Source organism: Cygnus olor, chromosome 3 (assembly GCF_009769625.2).
Source record: "Cygnus olor isolate bCygOlo1 chromosome 3, bCygOlo1.pri.v2, whole genome shotgun sequence".
Classification (NCBI taxonomy): domain Eukaryota; kingdom Metazoa; phylum Chordata; class Aves; order Anseriformes; family Anatidae; genus Cygnus; species Cygnus olor.
In genome coordinates this window covers 87,508,696-87,532,075 of record NC_049171.1, presented here as the reverse complement: position 1 = coordinate 87,532,075, position 23,380 = coordinate 87,508,696, and the positions used below count along the sequence as shown (strand labels likewise).

Genomic DNA, 23,380 nt, shown 5'->3' with positions numbered 1-23,380 from the left:
GGTAGAGAAATTTGACACTATGCAGCATTGTACTTTCTTAGCCTTAATAAGCAGTTGTTACTCTGTATTATAATTGTAACGAATGAGAAACTCTAAACCAATTTTCCAGTTTCATTTGGGTCAGAAAAGTTAATTGCAAGAGCATTTTGGGTGGTCTGACAATAGTTTAATCTTTGAGCCAGAAAAAACATGTAGTACTTGATTCTTTCCAAGCAATTTATTTAGTCCTCCAGCTGTTTTCTATTTAAAAGCAACAAAGTGTTTTTTTCTCCCACTATGTGGGGGGGACCACTTCCAACAGCTTTCTTACTATTTTCAATCTCAAGCCCTAAAAAATGTTAGCATGTTAAATTTAAATGCTGTATGAGATTTCTAATAACCAAATCTAACATACTAATCTAAGAAAAAGTACTTCATTAAAAATGCGGTTTCCTAATACCTTTCTACATCAGTTTTATCATTCCAAACTTCAATTCATCTCTTGATTACAAAGTTGAATCTTGGGTAAGTTACACTATGTAAGGAACTACAGCTTAGATCTCCAAGTCCTATTTGTCCCTTGTAGGGAGAGCAAACATTAAGATCTCCAAGGATGGAAATTCCACAATTTCTCTTGGACACCTATCCTAGTCTTTGATCACCCTCACAGTGAAAAAGTTTTTCCTAATACTTAATCAAAATTTCCCATGTCCCATCTTGTGACTTTTCCTGTTGCTCTGCACCTTTAAGAGGTGTCTGGCTCCCTCTTCTTTACATCTTCCTCATCTCTTTGCCATTGGTCCAGCCACTTTTACCCCATATATTATAATTCACATCTCACCAATTTGGCTACAAGGGTACTAAAGGAGACTTGATCAGAGGTTTTGCTGAAGTCAAAGTAAGCTATATCCACTGCTCAACCGTTGTGCAGAGCCAGTCAGCTCACTGTAGAAGAGGAGTAGATTAGACAGGCTGTATTCACACCAGTACACATTAGCTGTTCTTTTTAATTTTCTTGTCTTTCGTGTACTTGAAAATAGCTTCCAGGAGGATTTGCTCCATAATCTTCCCAAGGACTCCAGTGTTGCTGACCAGCCTGTAGCTCCCCAGACCATCCTTTTTGCCTGTCTTGAACATGCATGTAATGTTTGCCAGCCATCAGGAAGCTCCCATGGTTGTTCTGACCTTTCAAAGATCAGAGATGGTGTTTTTGCAATGACATTGGCTGGCTCCCTCAGCAGCCATGGATGCAAGAGATTCTGTTCCATGAACCTGCGGATCATGAACTTGGTATGAATACTTATTTCCTCTGCTGTGGGTAATTCTTCTTTCTCATAGACCTTCCTTGTAGGGGCTCACAGACAGAGGAAAACAAATCTTAGCCCTAAAGACTGAGGAAGAAATTACCTCTGCCTTTTCGATGTCCTTTGTCTCTAGGCTTCCTGTCCTATTAAGCAGCAGGACCACATTTTCTTAAGGCTTTCTTTTGCTGCCAACATACTTAACAAGAAGTCCTTCTTTATATCCCTTACAATTTTCAATGCCAGCTAAGCTTTGATTTTCCCAAGAAATTTGGCTAATGTCTTTATATTCCTCGCATGTAGCCCATCCCCTCCTACAACTTCTGTGGACTTCCTTTTTGCAGTTGAGCTTAGGCAGGAGTTCCTTATTTACCCATGCTGGCTTTTTACTGCTCTTGCTCAACTTCCACACACTGGAGTAGACTGTTCTTGAACCATTAGGGGTCTGATAACCAGCTCCCTAAAGCTGATTCCTGAACAAGTTGAAATCTCTTCTGCTGAAGTCCAGGTTTGCAGTTGTACTATGCTGAAACAGAAACTGTACAGTCTTCTAGGATCTGGAACAGAATATGTATCTTGTGCTATGAAACTATTGTTCCAAGTAATAAACTGAGAAAGTGCCACAGGGACCCTGAAAAAGTCATTGCAAGTTTTTGTTTTCCTTTATGTGTGTGCTTATTGCTCAACGTATTTCTATGGCATAAAGCTGAAAATATTAAGGGCTGTTTAGTCAATTATCATAACTTAGTATATCCTGATAAATTCAGGACTAATTTTAACACTGATTGTTACTGAAGACAGAATAGCTACACGTTAACCCTCTTCAGATTTATTCCTTGTGGACTTTGGACAATCAATAGCCACTCTTCAAGACATGACCAACAGGAATACTGTCTGTAAAGAGCATTTTGAAGAACCTGCCTACTGGATTGTGTTTCTTTTCTGGTGTGCCAAGGCTATCTAGAAGTCTTGAAAAAAATGAAATCACCTTTCAGAGCCACAAAAACATCAATCTACAAGACTAAACCTGGCCTGTAACTCACCCTATACGACCTCCAGAATTTATTACTAAGACTCATATATGTAAGCCAAGCACCAAAGTGAGGACTGGCAGCAGACCATACATGCAGCAGACTGTGTTTCACTAAGCAGTTTTAGCTGTTTCACAGACATAACTGAGTCTGTTATACCTGTGAAAGCTATCTTAATTGGCACTATGCTTTGCACTCATTTCCAAATGCTAATTATATGGCTCTGTGGAAAACTATAGTACCTGGCAAAACAAAAATCAGAGTTCCTGTCCCCTAAATGTTGTTTTTATAGAAAGGTATTACATAAAACATCAAAACTTAAATGTACTTGCAAGGCTTTTTCATACACTATACTGCTATCTCACAGTGGCCACCAGCCACTGTTCTTTATTAGAGCATGCAGTCAGAGCAGTCTTTCAAAATGTTTTTATAAGGATTGTCTTTATTATACTGAATAATAATGAAAGAGAAATTGGACTTTGGAACCTCTGGACTTATTTTAGTTTTCTCCTAATGTGGCCAGTGGGATTGTCTTTCAAAAAAAAATGGGGGTGGTATTTCTATTTTACAAATAGACATAAAACTAGCCAGCTACTTTCAGGCATGTAGCATGCTTTCTGCACACTTGGATCTTTTGCTTGTTATAGTATGATCATAGAATGGCTCGGGTTGGAAGGGACCTCAAAAATCATCTTGTTCCAACCCCCCTGCTGTGGGCAGGGACGCCACCCACTAGAGCAACCTCCACTGGCCACCTTAGGAGAAAACTAAGAGAAGTCCAAAGGTCTAGATTTCTCCATGTAATAAGTGAGACATTGCTTCGCATGACAACTAACTCAACCAAATGACTACGTGCTTTTGAGTTGATAGCTTGCTAGCACACACCTCTATTTTTTGTTGTTACCAGCAAAGTATTCCTGCCCAATCACAGCAATAATCAGTATCAAGTACTATATAGCTGTTTTGATGTGTTTTAAGTAATGTGAAGTGGCTTGTCACACTGTCAAAAACAAGGCAGCAAACAAAGCACCATCCAACCAACTGGATCAGTTTGTACAGTAATTACATGGATCTTGCCAAAATAACTGGCACATAAAACCCTATCATGAACTTAAGAACATTGGTAACAGCTGATCTTATAAAGACTTCTTGGGTCATTCAGCTTGGAAGCTTACTGCTCTAGGAACCTCTTCAGCAAATTCTTGAAGTTCCTCATAAATAGGTTTTTGCAATCAAAAGCCCATCGTTAAAGATCAAATAAGTCAGTGCTCCAATTTACTTAGAGGAACTAACTGGTAGAACTTGATGCTAGGGAGCAGTTTGTAACTGAAGACAGAACAGGTGAAAAAAAATGAGTAAAATCTTCTCAGTCACCAATAACAGGTATGATCTGCAGGAATACACTGCTGTTTCACCAGCATAGCTTGCAAAGAGCTTAAAAGACAAACTAAGACTTGATGATTTATTATTGTTCTGAGAAGACAGAACTGTAGATTTTTATAGCAGTAAACAAATAATTTCTGGCAAATTTTGATGTTTCAAAGAACTGTTACTGAGAAAATGGCATCCAGTACAACTAAAGCTGAAGAATGGTTGAGTGAAGTCAGACTGCAGTACTTCCTACATGTTCCTCAGAGCCATCCTCATGGCAGGCTTTAGAACTGCTAAGTTTCAGGATTGGCTTTACTACAGTTGTTTACAGAAGCCAGGTCTCAATACAACTGAATAGGGTCTCTGGGTAATGAAGATCATTTCAGATTACGTCTCCAACAGAAACTCTGTGGTAAAATAAGCCTACATAAGCCTTTTTTGTCTGTGGTGGTGAATCCCCCGAGTTAAAAATCTGGAAGCGTGTAGCTACTGCCCCAGAATACCAAAATCACCTGCAATGCATGATGGCTGTCTTAAATAGCTACATATTTTGTTACGTTATCAGTACACATGTAAAGGGCAATATATGTGCTTATATATTGCTGTGCAATTTGAAAACTACTAATGCAGTATAAACAATACCTAGAAAGAGATTTAAATATCCATCACAAAACTTCTACTTCTCATGTTAAATACAGGGAGGGGAAGGCAGCTTTTCTCCACCTTGCAGCACCATAATCATTTACAGATACAAGAAAATGTTTGAACAAGGACATGGCCTGGGAGTTTTGTATATTATGAGTTTTCAGTGTAGGTCCTGACAAATTCACGTTACTGTTTTGTATAGTCCGATTATAGCTCCTAAATGTAACTGCCTGGACGTAAGTAAATAAAGAACCCATCACAGCTGCTGGTACAACGAAAGGATGTTTACATGAGGAAGGAAAAAAAATCCATCTTAAAGAGGCATGGAGAATGACTCAGTGCTGGACATACCCAACATATTAATTTCATCCTTGTAACAACAGCACATTTAATCGACATCTACCTTTTACGAACTTCCCCACAGTTCCTTCACTGTTCACTGAAGACTAGCGTGTAGATGAATCTACCCTCATTCATGAATCTGATGCGAATTTGTTCTCCCATGGTCTGGACTCCTTGGAAATCAGGCTGATTTTGGCAGCTTTTTACCTTCTAGATAGCAACTCTTATTAACACTGCTTCTGGATCAGACCTTACTTGTTGACCTGATACGTAGGTGGACCAAGCTCAAGTCCATTTGAAAAATATGGCCTAGACAATTTCAGATGAAACTGCTGCTACCAGTGACAGAAAAGAGATGCCACAATAGCACATTTTCTGGACTTTTCTTTATGCTTATTTGAGAAAGAAAATTCTGGTTTAAAAGCACGAGAAGGGAAATTCTTACGACGGACAGATCACTGAAGAGAAAGAAGAAATGCTCACCTGCAAAAAACTTGATGTTTGGGGATTCCATTTCTCTTCTGGCCTTCCATGCCACGTGTTTAGTATGCTTAAACACACCTGAAAAGGTGATATTATTAACGTCTCAGACAAACATAATAAACTTGTTCTGCTTGGGCAGAACAACATGTTTACACTGCATTAAGTTGTGTTTTTTTTTTTTTTGTCAAACTTTTGTATATATTTGACTTTTAGAATTAAGTTATTTGCTATGATACTAATTTGAAATGAAAGCAGAAAAATAATGTGGATAAGGAGAAACAGCATGCTAATAAATGAACAAAACAAGTTACATTACTTGTCTTCAAGGGAAACTTACAGATTCTAGTGGCTCCAAAAATAAATGAATCATTAATATCTGATTTTCTACATTCCTCTTTCAATACTTTTTTAACACTTGTCATTGTTTCTAAAGAAAATCATTCTGCTTAAGCATTTCAAAGGTGCTCTCTTTCACACAGACTAACAAGGAACTGAAAATATTCATTAACTTATGACCGATATGGATTTTTGCAGTGAAGCCTAGAAAGTTCTTCAACCTTATCACAAAATTGAACAATCGAAGCGAGGGAATGTAATGAGACAAAATAGAAGAAATTCAGAGGAGAGTATGCACCATGACTCTCCAGTTTGAATTACATTCTGTATCTGTGTTAAAAAAAAAAACGTTGTAAAACTCAAAAGGAACATTACAGCTTCTGAAAATAGTGAGCAAGGGAAACCCGTGAAAGAGTGGAAAATGAGAAAAACCGTTGGTCTATGGATAATTTTTTTGCATTAAAAAAAGCTGAAGGAATGCTACACTGATACAGCCAAAGCTGTTTTGTGGGTCTAGACTTCAGTGCAGACATACAGATAGCCATTTCTGTAGCTTTGTAGAATTTCCTGAGTGCTTATTTTTTGTATAAATACAAGTTGCATTTCCCTGGTATGTGGTTGACTTTCTGTTAGGTTTTTGGAACCTTCAGAATGAACTGTACCGTACCAAGGAGACTGGAGTGCTGGGAGGGACCCCTAATTTTCTTCAGCTTTTAATATTATTTTAGTATTTTTTAAGCAAAACAGTTATTCCATCCTTATTTTAGAGTTACATTTTCTTTTTTAAAAGGATACTGAGATTAAGGAACCTCTTTTTCTTCTTTTAAGAAAAATCACTTCTGCATGGCAAGAGAGACAAGGCACTTGGCAAGTGTATTTGGTTGCGGCTAATTTGAAGCATACTTTGTCCATGGAAAGGATTCTGGTTACTTTAGCTAGCCAAAATAGATTTCTGCCTGGTTAATTCAGCAAGGAGGGTGGAAAAGAACATTTTTCTAGGTCAAAATTACTTGCTTTTTGGTCCAGTCCAGCTGATAAAGGCTTTACAAAATAAATTATCTCTAAAATCACTCAGAAAAGAGGTCATTCCCATTTGAAACTGTTAAATCACTTTTCAATTCAGTTTGAAGACCACTTTTCAATTCAGTTTGAAGACCAGCTTTAACAAAACACCTTTCTCCAGTACATCAGGAGTGGCTGTTCATTTGACTGTAAAAGGAAAAAAACAAACAAGCACCTCTAAAATCAGAGTGCACAATACCTCTCTCAGCCTAATACCCATACATGTATATTTTAATTAATAGTAATTTAAGAGCCAATTTTCATGAATTTTAACAAAAATGGAAAAATAGCTACTACAGCAGAACTCACTCCTGTGCAGCACTGTAGATGAAGACACGCAAGGTTTCCAAATGTCACTGGACAAAGTGGCCACTGTTTTCACCAAGGGGCCTGTTACACTGATGGAGGCTGGGAACATGCTGCTCAGCACGTGCCCTTCTCTTAATGCTCTCCCACAGGCAGCCAGTACTGGCTGCAGCTGTAAGACGGCAAGCCCAGTCTCCACACTATCACAAAGCATCCAGATGAATGACCTGCATTTGGGGAACACTGCCAGGTTTACCAAACCGAGTACAAAATATGCCTCGCTCTAGAAAAATCACCTTTTTGGTCATGACTTTCTCCTTACAGGTAAAGACAAGATGCTGGGCTAGGAAGGCCTTTGGTCCCCCGTTCTTAAACTATTTCATCTTGGAAGTTCAGAATTACCATAGTTAGGACACAAAACCACAAAGGAACAAAAACAGACAAGTTTCATCAGTTTCACTTCTTTGTTACATGTGTGCACAAGAGTGAAGTTGACCTACCTTGCCATCGTTGTAGAGGTTTGGATTAAATCTCACACTGTGGCCTCCAGTTGTTTCCAGATTCACGAGTGGAGGGGAGTTAGGATAGTCTTGTGGAAAATACACATCAAATTCAAAGCATCCATTTGCATAAGGGGTGTCTGCGGGACCAGTAATGAGAACCTACCATTGTAAAAAAAGAAGACAGTTTTCAAAAAGAACCCTTACATTTGTCACCCTGTTGAGATTTTTCTAAGTTATATGAAACATTTAATTTCCACATACTACTTTGCAGAAAACATTGTACGCATCATCATATGCAGGCTATCAGTCTGTTCACTTCAATATTCTGGATAAGTGAAGCTCTCAGCTAATGTCCATTTCTTCAGACAGACTACAAATGGAAAGCAAAACGAAAGGAGCTAACTCTACCTCCTATTGCATGTTACTAATTCAATTCTGTCTTCAAACTGCTGGTCCAGAGACAATCAGTGTACTTCTCCATACCTACTGCTTTAAATTGACTTAAACTGTAGTATGCAAAGATAACCTTTGACCACAATCGAGTCGCAAAACAAAACTTCTCACTTCAGAACAGCAGAAGAAGAATGAACTGTGTCCTGTTAAGTCTCTTTGGCTAACAAAAGTTAAGTGTCCTTGGCTAAAAGTTAAGCGTCCTTGGTTGGGAGATGGACCCCCCCCCCCACTCCCGCCAAGTTACTGCGAAATCAGGATCAGACTAAATGAAATACTTCTGGTTTTTCTTCTACACCCAGCTGAAAGAGGGAAATAAAAATAACTTCACCTTCATAATGTCAAGCCGCTCCTCATCACAACGTACAAAAACACTGGATGAAGATGAGAGAGGCAGTGATGTTGAAAGAGTCACAGCTTCTTGAGCAAGACGTCGGGCTCTGGCAGCACTGTTGGCGTCACTTGCATTTTTTACCTGAGACATGTAGTGGTAATTTACTTTAAAAACCAATTTTCCATCATCGTCTTCAGAAACCATTTCGAATGTGTCTAGAAGAGAAGAAAATTTTATTGCATCAGGAAAACCGTGAAGTTACTAATGGGTCAGCCTTAACATTCTGAATATTAAAATCTGGAAAGTTTAATTTGCATCATGAAAATACGTATTTTGTGAGTTAACGGTGCTCACAGAAAACAAAGCATTACCAGTGCTGGGTCGAATGAATTCCTTAAGCAAATGTACAAGCATTCATATGCAACTTGTCCAACGTACACCATTTCTGATTTGGAAAGCTACCAGTTACTCCAGACCAGGCATACAATGATACTTATGAATACAAAAAAATGCTAATAAGAGAATACAAAAAAATGCTAATAAGAGCGTGAAACAGAGCACCAACGGTATTTAATTGTGTGGTGGTTGCAATGTTATTAAAAGATCATAAAAAGTTATAGCTAATTTTCTTTAGGCACTTACTATGCAAAATCTACAGCTTGGCTGCCAGGGTGCAAGGCTACCATTACAAACTTTCCTACCTGTGTATTCTTGGCATACAACTCCACAAACATTTGGGAGGAAAATCCCTTACAAATACAACAGCAAAGAAATGTGATTGCAAATGCTGTCACTGCAGTTCAAAAAATATGTATAAAACATATTTCTGCAACAAATTTATAACTCTATTTAGACGATACACTAGTAGTAGTTCTTGAATTTCTTTGAACACGTTCCCTTTATGGCCCAAATGAGAACCAATTCTCATCATGTTTTCCAAATGCAACATAATGAGCTTCATAAAAGGACAGAATGAAGTTTACAAGTTTCATTTTACTTTAAAAGCACATTTTGATCTGAATTCTATTCGATTAAAAAAAGTTGTACTTTTAACAAACATCTATATAAACTTCTATATGAGTTTAAAAAAACCTTACTAATATTGCAATAGAATTTGAGGACTAAAAAAGTCACAAATCATTACAGAAATGAAAATATGAACACCATCACTGAATTTTGTGAGTGGTCATTTGAATTCATCTAGTGTATTCATAATATATTCCATATTTGTTCAACGAGCGCGTTAGTTTGTAACCTGAAAATACAGACTTGTATAATTTTCCATGTGTGAAAAGTATCAGTGGTCGTGACATATGCAAAAAGCTAATCACTTTTTTAAAAAATAGGGATTAATTGCAAAAGATTACGTATTTTTTTAGGTATCTGCTTTCTAAAATACAAACATTCACACTTCTCAACTTACCAAACTGGAGTTTTTTCATGACAGCGACATACTTTTCTTCAAGAGAGCGTAAAACAGACAGAGGTTTGGGCTTCACAGCCGCCTTTTTGGAGTATTCAGCCATCTTCTTTTCTGTTATATGAAATGTGATGATTATTTGTAGTTAATAATGTAATTTTGAGACAAGTACGCCAACCATTTGGGGATTATTTAACTCAAAATGACGCTTCATGATGATAGTGTCTGCAGAGAATTCTGAAAACTGGGGATCACTCAGAGCATACAAATCTGTTTTTCTAACTACTACTTTTCATTACCTGAACAGCTTAAAGTAAATAAAAATCGTTATCTCAGCCCAGAAATAATTAATGACTACTGCTGCTATGAATATTCATTTATTGATTCTTCTAATGATTTTTCTTAAGCAAGTCTGACATATACTTGTGTGGATGGACACTCATGCAAGTGTTTTTCATGCACTTTCCAAAATCAGGAGCTGGTTATACACTCCTTGATAATATCCTCTCCTACTAATTAAGCTACTTAATCTTTAGTTTTCTTTACTAGACAACCAGATGGTTGTTTGACTGTCTGCAGGTTCAATCCATGATTTATATTTTTGTTGTGCATTTAGTTATACTAATTCAGAAGGTTTGCTTCTCATACCAAAAGCCTTACTACTAAAGGTCATGTACCTCATCTTCTGACGAGAAAAAAGACGTACTACTTAATTGTGCTGAAACTTGTGAGATGTGCTCCAACTTACTTGGATTATTCTATATTCTGATTTTAACATTTAAAACTAACACAAGGGTCCAAATGACTACATTTGAGAATGTAGTCAGTGACTGGGGACAGGAGGAAGTCTTTTCTCTTGCTTTTAAACCAATGTTTAAGTTATCTGCTCATGAATGCATTACAAATAATCACTACACAGTATTTCTAAGGGTATTTCTATTTTACCTTGGTTTGCCTGTCGCAAGCTGGTGGTAGCAGCATAAACTATCTCAGCAGTCTTCTGTATGTCTGGTACCAAAAGTGTGAGTCCCTCTGGTTCTTGATCAGAAGCATCTGGTTTTACTCCGGCTTTAGCTTTATCTTTTTTAGACCTGTTTTTTTTTTTAATTGAAAAAAAAGGATATAGCATGAGAGAATATTTTTCAACAAATTAGACAGTACTAAGCATGCTTGTCAACAAGGAAAATATCAAAGATCAAGATAAAAGCAAATGTTCTGAAATGGAATGTCTCTATGTATCTCCAGGTTAATCAGGTATCCAGGTTAATGCTACTTAATGTAGCAATCAGCTGTGACAATACTGAACATACAGTCTTGATTTGACAAACAGAAGTACAACGGATACGAAGAGGAAAAATGTGAAGACAAAGCCCGTGATACAACTATACTAGTTTCTTGCTACAACCATTTAGTAATTCCAGTAGTTACGCTGCATGCCGACTTTATGCTTGCACACTTTCAAAAAGTATTAGAGAAGCTTCCAAAATCAATATAACAAAAATCACGTCATGAATACGCACTTCATCCACCCACACAGATCCCGGTGTAAAGTCAATACTTAAATAGGTAATATGGTACTTTTTCCTATTCCACAATACACGAACAATTCTCTAAGATACACTCACGGTAAAATGCTAGGAGATTGATCTTCTAGTCAAAATTCACAGTATGTCTACGAACTACAAGGTAGGCATTACCAGAATTAAAAATGATGTTTGTCTCTCTCTGCATTTCTCTTCTGGACTATAAAAGATAAGACCTTTTCTTTCATTAAGCAATTTAATGTAGCATAATTCTAAGTCTTACAAATGTAGATGGCTTCTATATTATATATTTATACTTGATGCATTGCAAATTAAAATGTCAATTTAAACACCTTAATTTTTTAGAATTTGAGAATTTAAGAGCTGGCACAAATTTACATTGTTATCCTGCAAAACTTAGAGAGATTTTTATGCTAACAAGCCTTCCCCCCCCCACACTTTCTGTAAATATTTTAACAGCACTTGTTCGTTTTAAGATCCAATCAAGATAAACAGCCAAGAAGCAGCGGTTTTCTTTCCCATTACCATACCCAGAAGCAAAACAAAGCTATCTATGCAAGAAGAATTAGCAATGCAATGCTTTGATGTTCCAAACATATATTTTAGCCACTGTCAACTACAATATGCTTTCTGTATTTTGATCTAGACTGAAATCATGCATAAATAATGAACTTCTATAGTACTCAATAGAGGTGATTACAGTAATAATGGAAGTCTTTGTACCATACCTAATCAAACGAGAACATCCCTAGAGTGCATTAATAACAACCTTCATTACTGCAGCTTGGTCCAGTTTCCCTGTTCCAGATTTAATCCAACCTAATGTCAGCCCATTGCTGACTTCAAGCAATAGTGAACTTTCAAGTATTCCCAGTTAGGAGGAAAGCATCAAAGCCAAACAGTGTAGAGTTTAAGAAACAGTTGAAGAAAAAGAAGCAGCAGCTGCCTCTCCCATTTACACTTTCCCAAATCCTTATCACTGTCTTTTTCCTTGGGGAAATCTAGGCTAAGATTTTTTAAATAGCCTGTTAAGGTTTGATGCGTATATTTAAGCCCACTAAACCTCAGTGATACCTGACATGCCAGTCATCAGAGACGTGCTACAGCCATCATTCCCAATAAGGGTGTACAGATTTAGTACTGCTTGCTATTGATGTAGAATCCTTAAGGTCGTCTTTGCTACAGAACCCTTGGAAAAATCTTGGTTAAAATGAAATGTCAACTGGCTTATAGAAGAGAAAGATGCCTGAAAAGCAGTGAAAGTGTAATTGGTAGAGATACAGAAAGCAATGTTAATTATTACAAATTTATTTCAAGACAGTTATCTTGAAGGGCTTTCATCTGTCCGCCCTGTGGTTTTACAATTTAGACTACCAGTTTTTTCCTCCTTAGTCTCAGAAACAAAACATTAAGGTACTGGTCTCATTAGACAAAATGCTTAACCACATGCATAAGACCTCCTACAGACATACTGACATACTGGCAGTGAACACATGAGCACACGAAGAATATTTTGATTCTACCTCTGATGCTGAAAACAAACTTGGTGTGGAAAATATAAAAGTCTATATAGTTTCCATCTGAAGATGGTTATGAAATGGGTGAGGCAAACATAATCTAAAGCCCCGTGGGCTTCACATACAACTGGTGCACAGAAGAATCTCAGTACATGTAGAGAAAGCCTGTGAAGCCTGCTGGATGGATCCCGAGTAACGCGTACGTACAACACAGCTCCGTTAGGTCTGGTCTTGGAGGTGAGAAGCAGGACTTTGAGGGCATTGCAAACATTACTCCTGTGACAAATCTGCAGCAACACCAAAGATGGTATTTTGGTCCCCAAACCTATTTCTTAGCATAATCTGAAACCCATGATATTTTGTGTGCTAAAGAAAAAAAAACACTCTGGTGACCATTCTCCCATCTCATGAGCAGGTGTAACAAGGACAAAACAAATTATCAGCTGAGGAAAATTTGTCCTTCCTTCTTGGTACCATCTCCTCTCCTGCACTGCTGCTGCAATCCCGCTTGGATTCAGAGCCGCAGCGAGCTCTCTCCAAGCTGTGTGCCATACACAAGCACCTCAGAAGGCCAAGAAGATTCTAGCTGGAGATGGGGAGCTGCTGGGAATGGTACATGCTCTCCCCCAAAAACTTGAATTTTGGTATTACATCTCCTCATTCATAGAAGTGATAAGGGCAGTAGGATCCTTCAAGTCTTCCCCGCACTGTAGCAGCCTGCATATAAATTTATGTATGCAGGTAAACTAGCTGCATTATCAAATTCCTGAGCTGCAATTACACGTTTTTCAATGGTATTCCAAAGAAACAAAAACAAATAATATCCATAAATTACTACTATAAATTACTACTAATTTCTACTAGGGTAGAAAATATAACCATATAACTATTTTGCTGTACATTTTCTCTATTTTTAGAAAATATTTACATATCTTTGTTACACTGTGTATTCCTTTCCTCCAGGATTTTGCATGGAGCGAAATGTCTGTTATTTGATGCAGGCCAAAGCTTTATCTAAATGTTAGAGTGGAGGAGCAGCCAAGTATTTATTTAGGACTTAAAACCTTCCCTTTGCAGCTTTTCAGCCACTGAAGAAATGCAGACAAACTCATGTCAGCTCGTGTTTAAAGGGATGACAGTAACTAATATATTTGCTAGAAGAGACAGCAGTGTACATGCTAATAATTTAAGCCATTAATTTAGCTTGTGCTGGAAGATGACAGCCTTCTTTTCACGCTGTGATAAATGAATAATGAACGATACACTCCCAAGGCAACTTTAATTTTTAAAGCCAATACTTACAGTTACTCACTCATGCCAGGTACTTAGAGGTAAACGTGGTAATATGGAGTGATACATTTATCAAATTATTCACAAAGTAAAGGCAGTGAACCGTTCAGCCCCTCTGTACTGCAGAGATGCTGCTTGTAAGGCAATTCCACTCAGTTTTATGCTGACAGTCACTCTGTTGGGAAAACGTTTGCAGCCATGGCAGCCTCCAGCACTAATGGCCCCCCACCTTCCGTGGGCTTCCACATGCACCAAACATGCGTGTTCCTTTCAGTAATCCACAGACTCTTAGACCCACCTACTAAAATTAGGCAAAACAAGCAAGGGAATATGCCTTTGCAAATAAAGCACTGACAAAAGCAAGCAGTCTCCTCTGAGGTGGCTCCCCACACTCCATGGGTCTTCAAGCACTGTATTTACAGACACTAAACTGAAGCATTTCAAACCAGTAAAGGCTGCAGGACTGGTCCCTGCAACCAACCATTAACTCTGAACATGACCTTGAGAGTGCATCAAAAAAAAGTGATGGAGGTTTTGTCTTTAAAAAATAATAATAAAAAACACGGATTCTTAGGATCCGATTAGAAAGGAAATTGTTGTTTGCAAAATGCACTGTCACTCAAAGAAGTTCTGCAAGATAAGAGTGAAGACAATGAAAAGACATAGCAAGGAAAATGCCTCATCTACCCTATCTGCCTCATCAAATTTAGGAATGAGCATCTCATACCTAAACGTCTGCTCCATTATCCTGAGGTTTCCTGTTTTCCAATAGAGTGTTATGGCATTTGAAAGTAAACGAAACCGAATGCTTAACTGGAATCCAAAACCAAACTGTCCCCCTTGATCGAAGTAGACAGTCTTGTTCCAACATGCAAGTGACATTTGGTAGACAAGCAAGTAGCACTGCTGTTCAGATAAACGGAAATTTTGTCTTTGAAAGCAGATCCCATAATTATGTTGTTCTGCCGTTTGACCTAAAAAGGGCAGCAGATTGTCCCATTTAAGAAATTCATGCCAACACTTGCTTATGTTGCTGGCTAACCTTCAGCTAGAAGGCTGAGAATTAAAACCTTCCACCCCAGTGATTCCAGGCTGTTCAGGCTGTTGGTGTTTCCATCCTTGTCTCTACACTGCTTTAGAGACAAACAGTATTATGCTTAAACCACCCAGGGAAAGACAAGATATTATTTTGTGCTGATATATCAAAATAACACAAGAAAGTTATATAGATATGTAACTGAACCAATCATAATTTTAAAATGAAATTCGTAAGTTATTTTAATAATACTGATTGTGCCTGAAGAGCTATTCTTAGTTTTCAGATCCTAAGCTAACACTGAAGAACTAATAATATCATATTTTATTTTGCCGAAATAAAAAGAGCTTACAAGTAGCAAAGGTCATGTGCCATTCTGACAAAGAAACTTTTCAGACTTCAGCTTAGGGAAGTGATGTGAGAAGACACAGGTTTCCATGCCCATTAAATCCAAGGCTGTCCAACAGATGACCAGATTAACAACAACAACAACAACAGTAATCATGGTGGAGAGATTTATACATATATTTATACTGGAAACTGATTACACAGATGTCAAATATGATTTTCTTTTCTATTTTAAGATTACATATACTGTGATCTACATAGTTTTGCCAGCAAAGCACAAGCTGATGTTTCTTGGATTGGTAACCAATATAAAGAGATGTCACTTGTTCTTCCTAATTCCGTTTCTCTTGAATTAAGTCAACAAAGAAATCCCACCATGGGTATTACATGCTTGATGTGCAAGACTAGGAATCGAAGTTAAAAAGGACTCCAGAAATTCACAAGTAATTAAGTCCATGGAGTTCAGTTAAGGATGAATATTGTTTCTTTACAAGCCAACTTGATATTGAAAGCAAGTAACCTGTTAACTGCTGGAGACAGAAAATGATCAAAAGAAAAAAATGGAAATCTGAATTGCATCAGAATTTGCTTTTCTAATACCCTCAGTCCAGGCAGAAAAACTTGACTCATCGATTAAAACAAAAACTAACACAAATCCTCAAGTCTGGAAACCAGGAGGGTTAGAGACATCCAGAGATGAAAAGTCAGTTGTGAAATCTGTGCCAACTCCAGCACCTCCCAGAGGCACAAGGAGCTGGGAGGCACACAGGGGCTCCTTGCTTCTGTGAGAGCCGGTCGGTGACCACTCTGAATTTTCGGTGACTGAACATTGAAAGGGAAAACAATCTGGGGGTAGTGGTTGTTACTGAACAGAACAGGAAAAAGACAGCTGGTCTAAATCTTACTCTTGTCCAAAATCTATGGACCAACAAGCCTGAGACAGAAACAGGTTTAACAAAGCAAAACTGCCTTTTTTATGGACTACACCAAAATCATCAAGGAATAAAAGCAGCTACCAATGAGTCTGGGTTCACACATTCCCTGAAAGAGAATCTTTGCTTATTATTGCCTTCATTTTGTAAGAGGAGGTACCTAAAAAGTAGTCGATGGTTACTGTAAGACACTGTCCTCATGTCTTGTCTGTCTGTATGGGTTTCCTTGAGAAACAGGCTTGAGAAGTCTGCTGAAGTCCAGAGAGCGTGTAGAACAAGCCTGTACAGATGACATTATACTGCATCCCTTGTGCAGCTGGATGGCATCACTGCAGAGAAGGGGGATTGAGACACTTCTCCATTTGTTCTCTAATTGCAGTACCAGACTGCGAGAGTGCCTGACAAGAAATGTCAAATGTGAAGTTCCTCAGAAGACAGTGGAAGACCTGCATAGCCTAACACAGATGGGTCCAAGGCATCTGTTTGTAACATCAAATCATCTTCAAGTGTCCCAGCTCACCTCTGATGCGCGTGTTAACAAATTAACTGTTCCAGAGTCGCCATGTGTACAAACAGGCTTAGCACCAATCAATATCACTAGTCAAAAATTTTCAACTGTCTCTATGCAGTTAGGTTTCTCGCTACAAATAACAACTGAATCTTTTACTTCATGAGAAAACCCAAAAGGCTCCTCTACTAACCAGTCAGCCTCTGATGGAGAATCCATTGAGGAAGCTTTATCGATGGATAAAGCAGCATAGCAGCATATAAAAGAAACCTGGTAAAAGCTACCATTTGGTTTCACCCTCCCCAGTTCCATTCTTTACAGAATGGGCATGTGTAAGTGCTTCCAAGGAATGCTCCTGCTTTCAGACTGACAGCAGGAAATAGACTCCTGCAAACAAGAGATATACTTCTCTGAAGAAGGAAAAAAGTTTTAGAAGGATTTGAAGCTCCCAGATTCTTGAGCAGCACTCCTCTTTCTGATCAGCAAAAAATTATTATGAGTAAGTAGCATAATAAAACAGAAAATATGCATATTAAAAAAATCTAGATCAAGTATATGGTATGTTCTCACTCTGGACTGCAGGACTATATGTATAAAATATACAGAACTGAATCTTCTTTCACTTCTATATTCTTAACACATTAATTATAAAATACAGCCAAGGGAAGGTTAGGGATGATGAAAATGATTACCTCAATCGGTTGGTATAGGTATCTACACAGGTCTTCATTTTAGCCAACAAAGTCCCAACAGAAGCTTGTGACTCCAGCTGTTCCTCCTCCTCTTCACTGTTTTCTCCAGACAGAGGAAGCAGTAACGGCACCATCGATGTGCAAGACGCAATAGCACGGAGTAATTCTAGCAGCGCGCGGTAGAGGGGCACATGTCGGGCCATATCCAAGACTAAGAGAAAAACAGTTTACATAAATTACTCAAATTGAAGATAGTCCTTCCACTAGATTTTTTTTTAAAAACAGAAAAGCTAGATTTTAATAATTATTAAAATATTATTGACAATTATAAAACATGGTACTTTATAATAACCATTTGAAAATTATGTTTTAATGGACTTGTCCAGAATGAACTGGATAAGATACCTGGAAAACAAAGGTTAGCAAAAGACACAAAAGGACGAAAGAAGAAGTGCTAACAAGGTACACAACAGGATTACCACATTCTGTATTCATTTCTAGGAGCTTAATATACAATCCTGGCTCAAGGTGTATGCTGAAATGCCAAACAAACATCTACGGGGGGAAAAATTCTAACCTTTTAATCAAAGACAAAGTGAAAAGCCATATGGCGTAGCAGTGTATCATTTGGTATTCTAATAGCGTAAGCATTAATAAAGACAGACTTAAATGCCATCAATTTTATTTATAATTACCTTCTCTCCTTTGGGAAAATTTGTCTGCATTACTGCAGGAATACTTATGGTCATGAAATAAATGAAGTTATCTTCTAAGAGGTCTAGCTTTTCTCCTTTCAATGGAGAAAGTATCTTAAAAACTGTCACACATTTTCAGAGTGTGCAAAGGTTTTGAAAAACATGCCTATTTTATCTGCGTACATATGAAGCACAAGCCAGTAAAGATGAGTAAGAAGATATATAAGGTAGGCAGAGTTCACTGCCTTGGCACTGCTCAGCATGAGGTATATGCATCACAGAAGTAACTGGGGGCACAGTACAGATATCACCTCTAGGACAGGCACGCAGAGACACACATGATTCTAATGGATCCTCTACCACCACATTGTTTATTTTTCTTTTCCACTTGCTTGGACAAGTATGTAATGGATGTCATTTCAACTGGCTTTATATCATTAACAGAAATCCTGAAAATGTAGCAATACGCAGATACTTTAACACAGCTGCTTCCTCTGTCCCTAGGACACACTATTTTTAACCTAACTGCAGAAAAAAAAGCCATTGCTCTAGTTCAAAGTATTTACAAATGACTGAGTTTGATAAAATACATTTCAGCTTTTTCCAGAAAAAAAAAAAAAATTAACTGACAACTCACATTAGGACAGAATGACGCACAGAAGAACTCTTTAATGTTTCATTTAGCACATCTCACCCTCCAAGCTAAAGCATATCACAAACTTTCATGTCCCATTACCAATCCCTTAGCTCTAAATACAGCACGATGGGACAGGGTAAATAGCCAGCCGCAATTCAACAAGCAAGTTGATCCAGGTTTTAAGGTTCTCTCTCTCCTCTTTGATCTACAGTTTGCTATTGGTATTTTGAAACTATTAAAACAGCACAAACTCTCAACTGGGGAGATATTTTTTTGTGTTGAGTACAAAGAAATTTACCAAAACAAAGCATTAATTTATCAGGTCTGGTATCACGGCTCTAAAAATATCCTGTGCTGAAATATGCCATATATTTAAATCAACCTTCATGGAACTTAAACATAGGCATTTAAGAAAATCAGTTTCTTATCTGTCAATTCTTACATTTTATTAGCCGTAAGACATGTATGGCTGCACACACATTCATTCCTTATGCTCAGTGCCTACTCTCTAGTGAACCTCGACTGCCCACAGAAAAATCCCCACAATGCGTAAAATGTCCATAAAAGAAGCAGGAACAGGCCCGAGGTGAACAGGTCTGAGACGAGCTGGTGCACCTGATGCCTGGAAAGCTTTCTTTCTTCCTTTAATTTAACCAAGAAGCTTTCATGAGGTCAGAATAGATCATCTCAAATCCATCAGTGCTTGCCCTCTCCTCCTTTGCTGAAAGGCTAGTTACATTCAAAAGTAGTTGTGAGGGAAACCGAACTGGCGTGACTTTAAAATGGAAATGTTTTCCAGAAAAGCAGGAGAGAATTTACGCTTTTTTATCAGATTCAGCTAACACACGTTGCTTTGCAATTGTTCCCTTGTGGAACAAATGAAATGCATCCACTTGGTAGTTGTTCCCCAAAAGCTGAAACCTTTCTTAATTGAAACCTTTTTTTTTTTAAACCTTAATAAATTGTCTTTTTTTTTTTTTTTTTTTTTACATGCTGCAATTTAGACTCTTCTAACTCAGCTCCTTCATATCATGTCTTGCATTACTTTTTTCCAAGGCTTTTATTGTACTTATTAAAGATTATGACCCATGAAAGTATGCTTGTCCAAAACAAACAAATTCTAGAAATTCTTTTCTAGAATTTCCCCTAGCCCCCAATCTAAAGCCAAAAAGAGGAGAAAAAACATCTCTCTCTTAAGACTGGATATCTGGCTAAGTGTAAAACTCACTGTAGAGAGCTGAAAATTGGCAAACTTCTGTTTACTATCTTTATTTAGCAGTTCATCTACTCCTTGTACCTACTTTACTTTCAATTGAAAGCGAACGCCAGACTGACTACAGTATATGTTTTCTGCAGATACGTCTCCGTTTTCTGAAATAGAAGACTCAAGCATTTTTTAAAATCTCTACGCTTCCTTGTAATTAGATAATCCAGACTGGGTAGCACTCGGTCTTTAAATCCTTATGCTTAAGCCCCTGGGATTCCGTGCTGCTGCTTTGCCAAGTGTTTGCCTGGCCCAGCGCTGCTGTTCGCTAACGCGCTCACCTCCTCCTGCCTTGCCGCAGGATGGCACCAGCCCGACATTGGGGCTCAGCAAGTCCTGCAGCACCCAGACTCGAGCATCACCTTTACTGCTTTTAGGGCTTGCAGCAAATTTAGTTAGTTGGGCTTTTATCACACACGTAATTCCCTTTAGATAGCATTAGGTACGTATTTGGAGAGTGCATTTCAGAAATATAAATAAAATATTTTTATAACAAAAGTTATTGAGATCCCGTAATGAAGTCCTTTAAAAGAACCACATTAAAATACTAGTAACATGGAGAAAACTATAAAATATAATCCTATTTCCATCAAACAGAAGCAACAGAACCTTTAGACTACTGTCCTTACATACAGCTATCTCACCAACTGTGACCACAGCCATTTGAATTTTAAGCAAACATAAACATCAAAGAAGAACAAATGCTAAAGGTTAAATGCTAAATGCTAAAAACACTGTTTTCTTTGAAGAATGCTATACCTCGGGAATATACTCAACTTTTTCTCTGCCTTACTGAATTGGGCAATGCAAGTGGAGGATAACATTTCGTTCATATTAAATAAAGTACCTTCTTGTGTTGGACTTTCATCACTAAATAAAAACAAGTAATTTTCCTTACAGAAATGCTATAATTCAAATAGTATTAGCACATCTTAAATATGTCAGAATTATTTTTATACGGGTACTTAAGTTGTATAAGAAGGTACTAACATCATTTGATTTATATAGGCATATCCATAAGCAGACCGAACTGCCAATACACAGCATTCCTAAGATAATGGAAACAGGAGATCTGAATTCCTGGCTTTGCAATAAATGACAGATGGATACGTTATCCAGGACTCTTCTATCCCGAAGTCAAAACTGTTACTGAATAATGACAAATATCTGTTCTGAACAGCAGCCTGTACGGCGCCCTCAGCTCCCGCACCGAGTACAGCCAGACCTGCCGGGATGCTGGGCGCACACACACCAAACCGCGCACCCTTTCGCTTCTGCCCACCTCGGTGCTGTCTGCGGTCTCTGGCTCCACACGGCTGTGAGCTGCTGAGGAACGTGCAAGCCCTAGAACCAAGCCGCATGTTTACACCAGAACAGAGGAAGAGAGATTTCTTTAGAGAGCAGCACTGCAACACCACCACAAGGTGGATCATGAGGTGATGACAGCAGCGCTCTTGGAGGTTGGACTCACGGTGGTGCCACAAATAGCAGATGTAAAGGGAAGTGACAGCAGCATCTTTATTACCGAGGTTGTCCTATTAATTGCAGAAATGACAGACATGTCCAAAAACCAATGTTTTATTGTCCTTGACAATTAGCAATAAATTCACTATAGCTTTTCTGGACAATAGGCAGTATGCACCTGAGGAGATTGGAGATCTCCTCCTCAGAGATCTCCTTCACATGGGAGATCTTCAAAAGCAGCCTGTACATGGTCCTGGGCAGCCTGCTCTGCGTGTCCCTGCTTGAGCAGGGCTTGGACCAGGTGCCTCCAGAGGGCCCTGCCAACCTCAGCTGTTCTATGATGTTGTGATCTATACTCTCAATTCACACCGAAAAGGCATCTCAGGTCTAAACTTGCTTTTGTTTGTTGCATTTAGGAAAAGCAGAAATCTCAGTCAGGTCAGTGCTACTTACTAAGGCAGGTAGGGATGGCAGATATCTGGAAAGCACCTCATGCTTCAGAGGGATAAGGTCCTTTTGAAAGCTGCAGACTTTCACAAATGCACAAAGGTCATGAGATACTACGGCACCTATCACATTTTTGAGAAGTTCCACCACAGTCTAGTTGCCCCTGAAGAATAACTGATCCAGGTTCAAACATTAGCTGTGATCTCGGAAAACATTTTGATTGCTTTCCACACATCTATTTATTCATCACCAATGCAGATCTGTTTCTTAAAAAGCCTATTCATATGCAATTATAGCTTTGGTATATAAAAAAGCACACGAGAGCAGGTAGTTTCATAGGATCAAAGTATTGCCTTAAATGGCATAAATATCTGTAACAAGATAATGCCCCAAGTGAGTCTAATGCATTTGCTTTCTTTTAATATTATACAATATTCAAACAAAGAATAGCCAGGCCTAATGGCCCATTAAATAGATAATACTGAGCAGCAATAAATTTTTCTGCAATTCATTTAACATCCTCAGTACAACTTAACTGGGTATGAATAAGATTATAATACTTATTTCCATTGGAATGGACATTTAAAACATAACACAAAGAATAAACATTTATCTTAAAATAAAGGAAACCATTAATATAGCATATCCAGTACATCGAAAAATCTTCACACTTTACAGCAGACTGAAGAAACCAATGGAGAAGAATAATTTCTAGGAAAATGATGAAAAGTTCTGCTTTACTTGCCTCTAATGTGAAGGCATTCCCGCTGTGATTCTTACCACGACTCAACTAGGAATTCCTATCCTGAAGTGCTTGCAAACATCATGTTTGCATGAGGCAAAACAAACACTTGAGAAAAAGGACAGCCACTTGAAAAAAAACAAACAACCCCAAACCAGTTGTAAATCGCACACTGACAGATAGGTATGATCCTGGCTTTTGTACCATGAAGGAATTTGCACATAGCTGTTCTTAATCCATCCTCTGTACTTCAATTCTCACTTACTCGACTTGCTTCATTTCAGGACTTGTCTTGAATTTCAATCAAGACCCTCAAAAGTATGACTTTCTCAAACTACTTTTTGTATGTGCAGTTTCTTTTACTTTTGAACAAAGCACACGACTGCCTTTCTGCCTTTGTTGAAGGAAACAAGGGTGTGCTGGTAGCAGCCACAGAAGGCACCACTGGAAAACTCCTTCCAATTTACAGCCATTTCTTTTGTTTTCTTGAAGAGCTCTGCCATGCAGACATGAGAGGCATGGTCATGAATGCACATTTAAAAGGAAACCACTGAAAAGAAAAAGGCACTCTATAGAGAATGCACAATCTAGAAACAAGAAATGTAAAGGTAAACTTAAAAATTCCTGCAAATGGTTACAAGTATGGCTTACATTTAATAGATCAGAAGAGGGGAAAAACAGTTTAAAACTTTAACAAATTG

At 38.1% G+C, this 23,380-nt stretch overlaps 1 protein-coding gene and 1 non-coding gene across 2 annotated transcripts in view; both read right to left on the bottom strand.

The window, feature by feature from the left end:
- BIRC6 (baculoviral IAP repeat containing 6) overlaps positions 1-23,380 on the bottom strand; it is a 178,741-nt gene that overhangs the window by 6,427 nt on the left and 148,934 nt on the right. The window contains exons 66-71 of the mRNA XM_040553622.1: positions 17,431-17,641; positions 10,509-10,654; positions 9,567-9,677; positions 8,141-8,358; positions 7,357-7,518; positions 5,153-5,230 (exon numbers count right to left, since the gene is read on the bottom strand). Of these exons, the coding sequence (XP_040409556.1) occupies positions 5,153-5,230; positions 7,357-7,518; positions 8,141-8,358; positions 9,567-9,677; positions 10,509-10,654; positions 17,431-17,641 (926 nt within the window). The remainder of the gene's footprint in view (positions 1-5,152; positions 5,231-7,356; positions 7,519-8,140; positions 8,359-9,566; positions 9,678-10,508; positions 10,655-17,430; positions 17,642-23,380) is intronic.
- LOC121068846 lies at positions 7,028-7,188 on the bottom strand. The gene has a single exon (XR_005819109.1). It is a non-coding gene; the product is annotated as a U1 spliceosomal RNA (small nuclear RNA).